Source organism: Fundulus heteroclitus, chromosome 4 (genome assembly GCF_011125445.2).
Source record: "Fundulus heteroclitus isolate FHET01 chromosome 4, MU-UCD_Fhet_4.1, whole genome shotgun sequence".
NCBI classification, from domain to species: Eukaryota; Metazoa; Chordata; class Actinopteri; order Cyprinodontiformes; family Fundulidae; genus Fundulus; species Fundulus heteroclitus.
In genome coordinates this window covers 39752362-39764797 of record NC_046364.1, presented here as the reverse complement: position 1 = coordinate 39764797, position 12436 = coordinate 39752362, and the positions used below count along the sequence as shown (strand labels likewise).

General features: G+C 39.9%; 1 protein-coding gene across 1 annotated transcript in view; it reads right to left on the bottom strand.

The window, feature by feature from the left end:
- Positions 1 to 195: 195 nt before the first annotated feature.
- Positions 196 to 12436, bottom strand: part of supv3l1 (SUV3-like helicase) — a 12660-nt gene continuing 419 nt past the window's right edge. The window contains exons 1-16 of the mRNA XM_012881010.3: positions 12416 to 12436; positions 12224 to 12301; positions 10957 to 11064; positions 10755 to 10869; positions 10096 to 10264; positions 8874 to 8985; positions 7426 to 7503; positions 7252 to 7343; positions 6395 to 6575; positions 5438 to 5531; positions 5144 to 5263; positions 4940 to 5039; positions 4768 to 4848; positions 2080 to 2256; positions 930 to 1078; positions 196 to 827 (exon numbers count right to left, since the gene is read on the bottom strand). The exon at positions 12416 to 12436 is cut by the window's right edge and continues 419 nt beyond it. Of these exons, the coding sequence (XP_012736464.2) occupies positions 407 to 827; positions 930 to 1078; positions 2080 to 2256; positions 4768 to 4848; positions 4940 to 5039; positions 5144 to 5263; positions 5438 to 5531; positions 6395 to 6575; positions 7252 to 7343; positions 7426 to 7503; positions 8874 to 8985; positions 10096 to 10264; positions 10755 to 10869; positions 10957 to 11064; positions 12224 to 12301; positions 12416 to 12436 (2096 nt within the window). The 3' untranslated portion in view covers positions 196 to 406. The remainder of the gene's footprint in view (positions 828 to 929; positions 1079 to 2079; positions 2257 to 4767; positions 4849 to 4939; positions 5040 to 5143; positions 5264 to 5437; positions 5532 to 6394; positions 6576 to 7251; positions 7344 to 7425; positions 7504 to 8873; positions 8986 to 10095; positions 10265 to 10754; positions 10870 to 10956; positions 11065 to 12223; positions 12302 to 12415) is intronic.

Below are 12436 nucleotides of genomic sequence, written 5' to 3'. Positions count from 1 at the left end.
TATCCTTGATTTGAGCAGGTAAATAAGATTATCTGCCAATGGAATGAGTATTTTGACCCCTTAAAATAAGATAATTAGACATCCTTCACTTGAAATAAGATGATTGAGATGAATTTTTTTCTATTTTAAGTGCAAAATTCTTATTCCATTGGCAAATCATCTTATTTACCTGCTCAAATCAAGGACAAATACACAAATTTTAAGAACATTTTACTTATTTCTAGTTCTGTTTTTGCAGTGGAAGGAAGGAAGGAAGGAAAATAAATCATATTACAGAATGCGTAGGACCCCAGCCTGCCCACCACCCTGACCCCACCCTCCATGAATGAAACGGTGCTCCTGGATTCAGCGCTATATTAATCTCCATTAAGAGTTCTTCATGATCAGGATGGCTGACTCCCAGCATTCATTTCTTCTTCGTTCTCTTCCCTTTGACGCTCTTGCTGTGGAGCTCTGCACCGAGGGCGCTCTGGCTGCCCCCTTCCTGCCTCTGGGTCTTGGACCACTCCCGCTGCAGCTGTCTGAGCAGGTCAGGGGTCAGCAGTCCATCTCTCACCAGGCGGCTCGCCAGAGACTTCTCCATCATCTCTGCCGAGTTCCTCTGACCTCTGTTTCTGCTCGGGAGCCTGCTGCTGGCAGCTCCAGCGCCGGTTCTCTCTGGCGCGCCGCTCTGCTGCTGCTGCTGCTGCAGCGGGTCGGCGACGTTTGGGTCGGTGGCTCGGATCAGACGGGTGATATTTCGGACGCCCTGTTGGATGATGTCGTCGAGCTCCCGCTGAATTCCTCGGATCCCGGCCGTGTCTGGAAACATATCCATGAAACGGTAGCTGGGGGACACGCGGACATCAGCGGGGGGAAAAGCGTTAGGCGGGCCAGCGTTCAAAGACAAAACGCAGGTAAGAGAAGACGGCGTAGAGAGGGCGGCTCACCTTAACCAGAGGTACAGATCCAAAACGTCGTGCACAGCTTCTAAGTGAACCAGGTCTTTGATGTTTTTGGGCGCGGCCAGGGGCCAGCCGACGTGACGGCAGACCCAGTCGAACGTCAGCGGCTCGTCTCGACTGAACTGACGTGCAAACTGAAACGTTGAAGGCATTTAATTGAGACATCGACATTGTGCATCGAAGATTAAAACACAGTTTCAACAGAAAATATATCACATCATTCAGCTTTAAATGCTAATAACTAGTGTTGCGCCGATGCCATTTTTTGGCCCCGATACCGATACCGGATACCTGGCTGTGCAGTATCGGCCGATACCGATACCATAACTTTGAAATTTATGTGTGTGTGTGTGTGTGTATATGAAGAACAGCATACTACTTGGATGTAAAATAATTGCTATCATGGCTTTTTCAAGCTGCTACCTTATTAAAGCAGGAAAAAGACTAATACAAAGTGAATCCAGTAGAACTAGTGAGTGTCGGGAGAGAGAAGGCTGCGTTCAAGTGACATACAAACATCAAAATGGTATCTGTGACCTATTTGTTCGTACTCGCCGATACCGATATCACCATTTCAGTGCGGTATCGGCGCCCCGGCCGATACTGCACTGCAAAAACGGAACTTAAAATAAGTAAAATGTTCTTAAAATTAGTGTATTTGTCCTTGATTTGAGCAGGTAAATAAGATTATTTGCCAATGGAATACGATTTATGCACTTAAAATAGGAACAACTCATCTCCATCACCTTATTTCAAGAACAGGATGTCTAATTATCTTATTTTGGGGGTCAAAATACTCATTCCATTGGCAAATATTCTTTTTTACCTGCTCAAATCAAGGACAAATACACTAACTTTAAGAACATTTTACTTATTTTTAGGTCCGTTTTTGCAGTGTGGTATCGGTGCAACACTATAACACACTGAGATCTTTGCACATCAGCACAGACATCAACTCTAAATCTCAAAAGTTCCAACAAGACTTACGTTACAGCACCACGGCAATAAAATCTTTTTCACTCAAGCTATTTTACAACACCGGCTTTACCGTTTCCCAGTGAGCCCTGTCATGAGGACACGCGGATCTTCCACCTAAATCTAAAACCTTCCTCCCGTGTCTAGGCTTTGGCCTTACCTTTAGGAAGGAGGTGCAGACAAAAGGCTGCTTTTTGTTAATGGGGGCCGTACAGAAGACGTAGCGCGACCTCAGGTTGAGCGGAATATGTTGAATCATGTCCGCCAGAAACTTGAAGTCGTCGATGTTGCAGACGAAATACAGACCGTCCACCTGGGAGAGACTGACAAATATGTCCTGGAAGACAAGAGGACACAAGAAAATGTACAGAACTTTAGAGTTAAAACTCACTTTTATCTGATCACCGACACCAGAGATGAAGATTATTTTCTTTACAACACTCAGAAGTAGAAGAACTTTGTTTAAGCAGTTGGATGTGCTTATGCATCACAAAAATGTAAATAAACATAGTTAACCTTTCTGAATCATTTTCCATTGTCAAATCACAATTATTTTGCTTTTAACATAAAAAGAAAGGTTACTTAAATAAAACTTTTAATTTAAAACATTTATTTCCAGCATTACAGAACGCAGTAAAAATATTTTTTTGATTTTACCAGGAACAGGCTTATGTAACGCTGAAACGAAAAAAAAAAAAGCTTTTTATTCAAAGGACATCAAGTAATATCTAGAAATAGGAACAATCAGATTTTGGTTCATTTTAATTTTCAACTTATTGAATGTTTGAAAGCTATTTCAATTGGACAAAATAACAACACCTAGTGGGACAAAGCAGAAATTACAACCAGCTAAACTCCAGCTGCAAGAAACCTGAATGCCAACAATGAATGACTGCAGGGTCTTGGTGTCCAGACACTCATATCTGTGGGAACACCTGCACCCTTTTACTCCAACCAAAGCTTTTAAGGGGACAAAACACAATTTTTCACCCGTAAATACATTTTGATGTGTACTTGGAGTCTCTAGGAGTGCAGAAAATCTGAATGTAGTCTGTCCAGGTGCTGCTTGGGTCATATTTTTCAGTCTTCTCTGCTCTCATTACATTTTTAACATCACCGTATTTGCTAAAGAGCTTCTAAACAAGACTGTGAACTTCTGGCTTAGATTTAAAGAGACCGCACCAAAACCAATTGCTCACTCGATCAGAACAGAGGTAAAAAGAGGGAACATGGGGGTAAATTAATTACCAAGGCAATGCAGTTTCATTTTATATAGACTGAATGATTTCAATGTGAAAAGGAAAAATTGAAAAGAAAGATATGTCTACTTTAAAGCGGACAATGTTTAATCTGTAGATAAAACTTTACACATCAGACTGTTAACACATTTTAAATACCTTTAAAAACCCTTTTCTAGTATTTGGCTTTTACACTGCAAAAACATGACTAAAAATGAGTAAAGTTTTCTTGAAATTAGTGTATTTGTCCTTGATTTGGGCAGCAAGTTTACATGATCTGCCAATGGAATAAGATTTTTGAACTTTAAATAGGAGCAACTCATCTCTATCGTCTTATTTCAAGTGTAGTTTACCTAATTATCTTATTTTATGTGTAAAAATACTCATTCCATTGGCATATCATCTTATTTACCTGCTCAAATTAAGGACAAATACACAAATTTCAAGAAATTTTTACTTATTTTTAATTCAGTTTTTGCAGTGTAGTTTTACTTTTTGCAGCACTCAGGTCAACTACTGCTGTTTTAACGGGAATATTTCACCTGACACAAAAATGTTGCATTTGTTTCCCCTTCATGTCAACTTCTTATTATCGTACTAAAGAAACTGGAGCTCTTTTTACAACGTGAAGGCTAAAACTCCAGCTCCTGAGGTCTCACTTCGGTGTTTTCACTGCTCACTCAATCAGAACAGGGGTAAAAAGAGAGAACGTTGGGGTAAATTAATGAGGAATTCAGACCAAAGCATTGCAGTTCCACTTTATATAGACTGAATGAAACAAGGTGAAGAAAAGCGTAGAATGGGACACATTGTGTCATTGTGTGACCAACTCCCAGTTTTGGTCCGTGAGGCAGACACCCTGTCTACTTTTAAGACTAGGCTTAAAACTTTTCTTTTTGACAAAAATTATAACTAGTGACTCATGTTACTCTCAGCTACCTTTATAGTTTTACTGCTATAGGCTTAGGTTACTGGAGTATATCAGGATCTAATTTTCTCACTATATTGAGTTCTACTGTTCTTCAATTATGCATTATGTGTTGTCATTTCTGCTTTAACTTTCTGTTCTCTCTCTTTTTTCTTCATAGTAGGTACACCTGGTCTGGCGTTCTGTTAACTGTGACATCATCCAGAGAAGACGGCTCACCCGCTACTACCATCTAATGTAGAACAGATTACTAGATCAATGTGTGCTTCTGTGCTTTTTTGTCTCTCTTGTTGTGTCTCTGTTCTGTCTTCTGTAACCCCAGTCGGTCGAGGCAGATGACCGTTCATACTGAGCCCGGTTCTGCCGGAGGTTTTTTTTCCCGTTAATGGGTGGTTTTTCTTCCCACTGTCGCTTCATGCTTGCTCAAAATGAGGGATTGCAGCAAAGCCATGTACAATGCAGATGACTCTTCCTGTGGCTCTACGGTTCCCCAGGAGTGAATGCTGCTTGTCGGGACTTTGATGCAATCAACTGGTTTCCTTATATAGGACATTTTTGACCAATCTGTATAATCTGACCCAATCTGTATAATATGATTGAACTTGACTTTGTAAAGTGCCTTGAGATGACATGTTTCATGATTTGGCGCTATATAAATAAAATTGAATTGAATTGAACTTACTATAAGGTTGGAGAGCGAAGCGTCAGGGAGATGATAGGAAAACATTTCTATTTGCTCTGCAGTTGGATGGAGACCTGCAGTCTGATAAAAAAAAAAAACAAAGTTTTAGAACCTCTGTGTGATGAACACTGTCACTATTTGTGGGATCTATGACTACGTGTAAAACAACCACCTGTATGGGATCTACAGAACGACTGAGGATTTCCTTAAGGACAGGGAGGTCGTCTCGGTGCATGGTGGTGACCTCTCCTTCTTTAAATACGGAGGAAAATCTGCAACGAAGGAAAGGATGTGGGAAAACCGTCTGACGGAGAGGACAGCCGCTGTGCATCGTCTGTTTTCCCCACAAGACCTCCAAGACAGAAAGGAAACTGACCTTCCTGCACGACCTGCAATCTGCAGGGCCTGTGACGTGCTGATGGTCTCCATCTGCTTCTCTCCTTTCTCATTCACATTGGGCTTCACCAGAGAGTTGAAGATGATACGTTTTATACTCCTGGACAGCGAGGAAGGAGGGCACCCGGTCAGAAAAAGGCCCATTAACATGGAGACGAACACAAACCAGTCAACCGAATCTAAATAAGTGAGAAACATCTCAGAGAAGAAGTGCTATGTTCTCTCAGAGCAAAATAAAATTGTGGAGGCATATAAAATGTAACTTGTTACTTACAGGTTGAGACCCATGCCGATCGCGTCGGTAGCAACCAGGATCTTACAGGAGTCGTCGGGATCGTTGAACTTCTTGGCCTGCGACAGTTTAGTGCCTGCCGTCCACAGAGAAGTTAATAAAAATGCAGCCGGTATTATATCATATCGATTTTGGGAGTTAACAGCCATGCACACACGCACCAACATCTAAGGGCAATTTCAGTAGTAGCTGATTAACCTACAGTCATGTTTTTGGACTGAGGGAGTACCCGTACTATTATGTAATAGTAATATTAAAGCAAAATTTAAACAACTATATGTTTTTTGCAAAAAACAAACAAAGAAAAGAGAGAATGAATAAATGTAACTCTAGGAGTAAAAATGACATGAACAGAAATTTAAAAGGTACACGGCAATTTTAAACATGTTTATGCATTTAAGCAGCTCCAACCTCACCAAACACCAAAAAACCAAACATTAAAACAAAACCCCGTTTCATTACTTCATCATACTAAATACAACACTCAACTTAAAAGTATTCTGCAGACTGAATATCTTAAAATTGAAAGAAACACCTTCTTCTGTTTACTTTTGTCAACAGCAGATGTAGACATCCGACATGAAGGCTAATGTACAGAAAGTAATTAAATATATGCTTCTATGTTTTTATTTATTTATGACAGAATAAGTCTTTTATATAAAGAAATCAAGAGGTTCCTGTCATATTTCTAGAGGCTCAGTATGAACAAAAACCCCCACAGAGGATCTATCATGTTTTAGTTTTCTACAGGGTACAAGGAGAAAGGAGAGAAAAATTAACAATGGCCAGCAAACAGTGGCTCGCAAAAGCATTTATAATAAAAACAAGTAATTTATTACTTGATTTTATTTCTGGCACACCGATTACGCTTCACTGAAGCTTCCAAGCAACATTTCAAAACACTGAAAAACTTTATATTTACCTCATCAACACACTCACCTGGAGGTAAACTGCCATAAATGACGGCACATTCTTGTCCTCTACCCTCGATCTGCCGGCTCAAAGAGTAGATGTCGTTTTTACTAAAGCACACGATGCAGTCCCCTGGCCTCAGGTTGTCTAAAGACTCCACAGCACGATCCAGGACTGAGAATGGAGTTAGGCGCTGGTAGGTGTGTACCTGCGGAGAGACGAGATGATGCGGTGAACCACACGCTGTGAGGAAACGGCCCCACACTGCAAAAATAGAGCTAAAAATAAGAAAAATATTTCTTGAAATGAGAGTATTTTTCTTTGATTTGAGCAGGTAAATAAGATTATTTGCCAGTGGAATAAGATTTTTACACTTAAAATAGGAACAATTCATCTCCATCATCTCATTTTAAGTGCAGGATGTCTAATTATCTTATTTTAGGGGTAAAAATACTCATTCCATTGGCAAATAACCTTATTTACCTGCTCAAATCCAGGAGAAATACATTAATTTCAAGAAAATTTTACTTATTTTTAGTTCTCTTTTTGCAGTGCAGGAGGCTCCACACTGCAAAAACAGAACTAAAAATAAGTTAAAATTTTCTTGAAATGAGTGTATTTGTACTTTATTTGAGTAGGTAAATAAGATAATCTGCCAATGGAATAAGATTTTTGCACTTAAAATAGGAAGAGGTCATCTCCATCAACTTATTACAAGTGCATTATATCCAATAATGTAATATTACTCCTTCCTTTGGCAGATAATCTTATTTACCTGCTCAAATCAAGGACAAACACATTCATTTCAAGAAAATTGTACTTATTTTTAGTTCTGTTTTTGCAGTGCTCCTCCCACAGCAGGCTGTGCAGCGGTCCAGCCTCACCTCCACCTCCTCTCCGGTGGTGTACATCAGCTCCCTGATGAAGTCCACAGCTGCTGCCTCTCCACACACATGGATCTCCTCGGCACACAGGCCTGCACAGAGACACGGAGGAGATAAGTCACAGCACACGAGAGCGTGTTGGACACATTATGCTCCTGTTTGAACGTTACAAACCCAGCAGAGCTCTGGTCCAAGCCCAGCCTCTGGACGGATCTCTGATCATTTGGATTTCATCGATTACGGCCACCTCATCTGCAGACACGTGGAGAGCAAAAACACAGTATGTTTGATGAAAAAAAAATGTGAGTAATAAAAAAATAAAAAAAGCAGACATTCAAAAGTTGATATTTTGGCAAATGGAAGAAAATAAATGTGACAGAGACGAGGCAGGTTGGATCTGTGCAGCCCGGCTCCACGGTTCTGTTATAGAGACGAAGAAACCGATGCTAGAAAACCTCCCAGCTCTGACTGGAAGAGCAACACCAGTCCAGAGGAATTAGGTGAGATTATTTACTCCATAGGGGAAACAAAGTGAAAGCAGTTAATCTGTTAACAAAAAGAGGAAAACTGGATCATTAATACGGAGTAATATTCTTGTTCTCATAAATTGACGCATTTACTGCTGCAACTCTTTATTATATGGTAACAAGTTAATCTAAATGTGTGTACTGGATGTATAACTTTTTATCTAATCAAAAATGAACTTAAATATGATAATTGACATGTTCTTACTGGATCCACAAAATGCCAAAAATATTACAAAATTCTTCTCGAGTCAGCAAAATAGACGCTGCAAGAAAGAGGCCAGAGAGAAACGACTCAGTCATTTACCTCAGCTGGAAATCTGACTCCAAAACAAAACATTCACCATCATAGTTTAGATAAAACAGAGAACGGATTCCTTAAATCGCTGAGACTTTAATCAGATTTGGTCTCGCCATCAAAATTAATAAATAACTAAACAGATTCTTGATTCTTGATAAGGGGGAAACAGGAAACAATTAACAATCCTGCAGCTGTGTGGACGTACCGAGGGATCTGGATCACATCACATTAAACCGCTGAGTCAGTCTAAAAGGTTAATCCAAATGTAAAAACATGGATTTACAGATAAAATTATATAAATATGTCAAAGGAAGAAATAAAGGGCAGAATAGCATAAACTGAACATTAAGGATTTAGCAAAAATATATAATATTAACCGTTAACTACAATCTTGTGTTTAATGAAAGAAAATAGCAGAAGCTTTCCATTCATTAAACAAAAAAACGGTTTTGTGTCCTGGGCGTCTGGATCGTTGAAGAACGGCGACTATTACTGAGTGATGCTGCGTTCAGAAACAGAAATAATGACTTTTACAGCCTGTCCCAGTTTAAATGATCCAGAAGCTACTGCTTTTGTTTATTTTACGCTGTCAATACAAGGATGTTCACTTGAACAGAGAAGGTCTTTTTCTCCTTCCCCTCAGCCTGTATCTTCTTCATACTGAACTTACAAACTGCAACTTACAAATAAACTCACTTCCAACTATAATTCTTTGGCCCACCCATTTTTTATTAGGCCTGGCTGAAAAGCAACTTCTGCATCTCAGCCTTCTTTGATGTGGTCTAACCTCTACGTACAGGGTGTGTTGACGCTGCACATCTCAATGGTGCATGCCACATGGCCGGCTGCTCGGCCCTCTGGTTCCACGAAGGTCCTCTCCTCCCCGGTAACCAGGTCACATGGTACGCCCTGCAAGCATAGACAACCAAACATTATTATCACAGCTGAGACAGAACATGTAAATATATACAACGTGGTTTGGAGGAAGCATCACAGCTGAATTGTTCTTTGTGAATGAAGTCGGATCAGCCCCAATGCAAGCATCAAAACCTCACCATGTGATCCTGGCAGCTGAGCAGTTTTGGATTATTCTTCTCACTCCACTAAACATTTTATTAACCTATCTAATATGAAACAGCGATTAATGTAGATCTGTGTATTTTGTCCATTGGTACAAAGAAAAATCATCTTTCAAGAAAGTGTTTCAGTGTTCTTGTTTTTTAATGACATTTCTGAGGTCTTGCTTCCAGGAACCAAAAGACATGCAACTATCTGTGTTTGAAGCTAGATGCGCGGGACTGAAGCTGATCAGCATGTTCCTCCTACGGATGAACTTTTTTCTAAGTCAACTTTCTCAGATAGTTAATGCTCTGTCCCAAACTCACACAACTCACCCCGTAAATCCACATCCTCCGCATGTTGAAAAGACATATCTGCTTCCTATTTCGTGCAAAAAGAGTGGCTCGCATCCAACGTTTAAAAGAAACAGATCATTTTACTGTGAATATTAAAAAAAATTGTGGTTGACAATCTCATTTACAATATTTAACTTTGACAAACCAGAGGTTGTTGATTTTCTTCTTCCTGTTTGCTACGATTGGAGTTGTGTAGCTTAATAATAATAATAATAATAATAATAATAATAATAATAATAATAATAATAATAATAATCTTTATTCCCATTGCAACGTACACTCACTCCAATAAATTTTGTTGCCTGCATTTAACCCATCTGCTTGGGGAGCAGTGGGCTGCCATTGTGCACTCGCGGGGAGCCTTCTGGATCTTGCTCAGGGACCCAGAGAGATAGTCTGTGGGAGTTGAACCCAGAACCTCTGGGATACAAGCACAATGCTCTAACTACTAGGCCACCACTCCACTCCCGACTTTGACCCGACCGGAGCCCGACGGGCCGGAACGAAACATAAAATTGGAGCGAGCACGGAGGATGTGGAATCCGGGGGTTAGATGGAAGATTTCAATAAATTAAATAAATAAAATAAATAAAAATTGACGCACAGCAGTGTTGCTCTTCTCAAAGATCTCGTGGGCGAGAAGTTTCAGAGGGCCACAGTAGACCCCGGACTTAGCCGCCAGGTAGCGCTGGATGGCATGGTAGGTCTTCCCGCTGTTCGTGGGTCCGGCATGGAAGACCACCTTCCTCTGGATGGCTCTGGCCTCGGGGTACCTGATGCACACAACAAACATTCAGCTCCTTGCAAAAACATAGTTCCTGCTTTAACGTCAACACAGCAAAAACAGAACTAGAAATAAGTAAAATGTTCTTAAATTAGTGTATTTGTCCTTAATTTGAGCAGGTAAATAAGATGATTTGCCAATGGAATATGATTTTTGCACTTAAAATAGGAACAATATATCTCAATCATCTTATTTCAAGTGCAGGATGTCTAATTATCTCATTTTAGGGTTCAAAATACTCATTCCATTGGCAGATCATCTTATTTACCTGCTCAAATCAAGGACAAATACACTAATTTTAAGAACATTTTACTTATTTTTAGATCTGTTTTAGCAGTGAAAGAATTTTATTGGAATCTTAAAACTGACGCATGGTGTCAACCACCATTTTTTTTTAACAATGCATGTCTACAGGTGATTTAATATTGGAGAAACATCTATAAAGCTAGTGGAGTCTGATACGTGACAAAGTTTTATACCAGTTCGCTGGGACTCTGAGATCAGATATCTTTATCAGGTCGTCCATACAGTCCAGCATGGGAAAGATTTGTTTGGCGTGGCGCATGAAGTATGGGTAGATGTCATCAACGTGACCTGAAAGAGTGGATAAGGGGGGGTTATGGTATGATGAAATAAATGTAAACATTATTTAAATTAATTTACAAACTGGAGGGGGAGTACCTGCGTTGGAGCAGATGTCGCTGAGGATGATGTGCAGATCAGCGGGGAGGGAGGACATTTCCAGAACATACTTCCTGAAGCTGACGAAGGCTTGGTGGAAGAGGCGAGCTGATGGTTGGCAGAGAAGCACAACAGTCCCAGAAATGTGCAGAAGTCAGTCAGCGGCGAACACAGCAGCAATTTAGCAAGACGTAAATAAAAAGTGCCTTTGCAGCAGCATTCATAAGAACATTTTTAGTACTTAGCACCATTTTAATACTTTATACAGGGGCGGTTCTGGACAGGGGCCAACAGGGGCCTGTGCCCCTGTTATGGCCCCTGTACTAAAAACATGATATTACATTTCTTATTAAGATAAATGCTGACAAAGATACCGTGACTGACTAGTCATTTGGATAAGTTGTATTTATTTCATTTATGTTTTTACCCCATAATAAAATAACAAAATAATAAAAAAATAAATATAAAAAAAATAACAATGATTAAAAATTAAGCTGTTTCACACTAAGCTCCCGCTGTATTGAGAAAAGATCAGGGGTCTGCAACCTGCAGTTCCAGAGTCACAATTGGCTCTTTGGCGTAATATATTATATATATTAATATATATATAATATATTATACAGGTAAACATTTCATCGTTTAATATATTAAATTATGAAATTTGCCATTACTGCACAGTCTCTTATTCGTATTTTGTGTTTTTAATATTTTCTACTCCTGTGTGTGTCTCTGCATGTCACCATTTGGGCTTTACTTTTCTGCCGGGACAATTAATTTTCTCCACTGACGGACAATAAATTATATTATATATATTCTGTTTGTGCAGCTGTAACATTATTCATCTCATGGGGATCAACAAAAGACAATTTCAGTGTATTTCGGCACATTACAAAATGCATATCTCAATGCAGTGTGTTTTTTTTTTGTTTTTTTTGCCATTTTCTGAGAATTACCAATCAAACGCCCTGCATCTGCATTGCCCCCATTGAATACGAGACCCCTGAATTAACTCTGCCGCAACGTTAGAAGCCATTTAATTAGCTCATTTTAACCTCTGGATAAATCCAGCTGTTCGGTGATGGCTTCAGAGGTTTGTCAGAGAACAAACAGCATCATGGAGACCGAGCAGCACAGCAGGTCAAGGTCAGGGAGAAGGTTGTTTAAGGGATGTTTAAAGCAGGGGTAGATCATGAAACGCTCCAGGCTTTAGGTTTAACACTTTTTACAAGGACCTGCTAATAAATCAGCCAAGAGTTTATAGTCTCACCATCCAGGCCCTGGTCTGCTGCCAGCTTCTGCATCTCTTTCCTTTTGTAAAACTTGTTCAGGACTTTAAGCAGCTCATCTGGTAGAGAAGAAGGGAAGAAGAAAAAAAAGCCCCATTTAAAATCAAACCATCCCAACAAATGTAACCTCATCCTCTGCTCTGAATATCTGCTCAAACACAGTAAAAACTCACTTTTGTCCAGCGGTTGCGTCA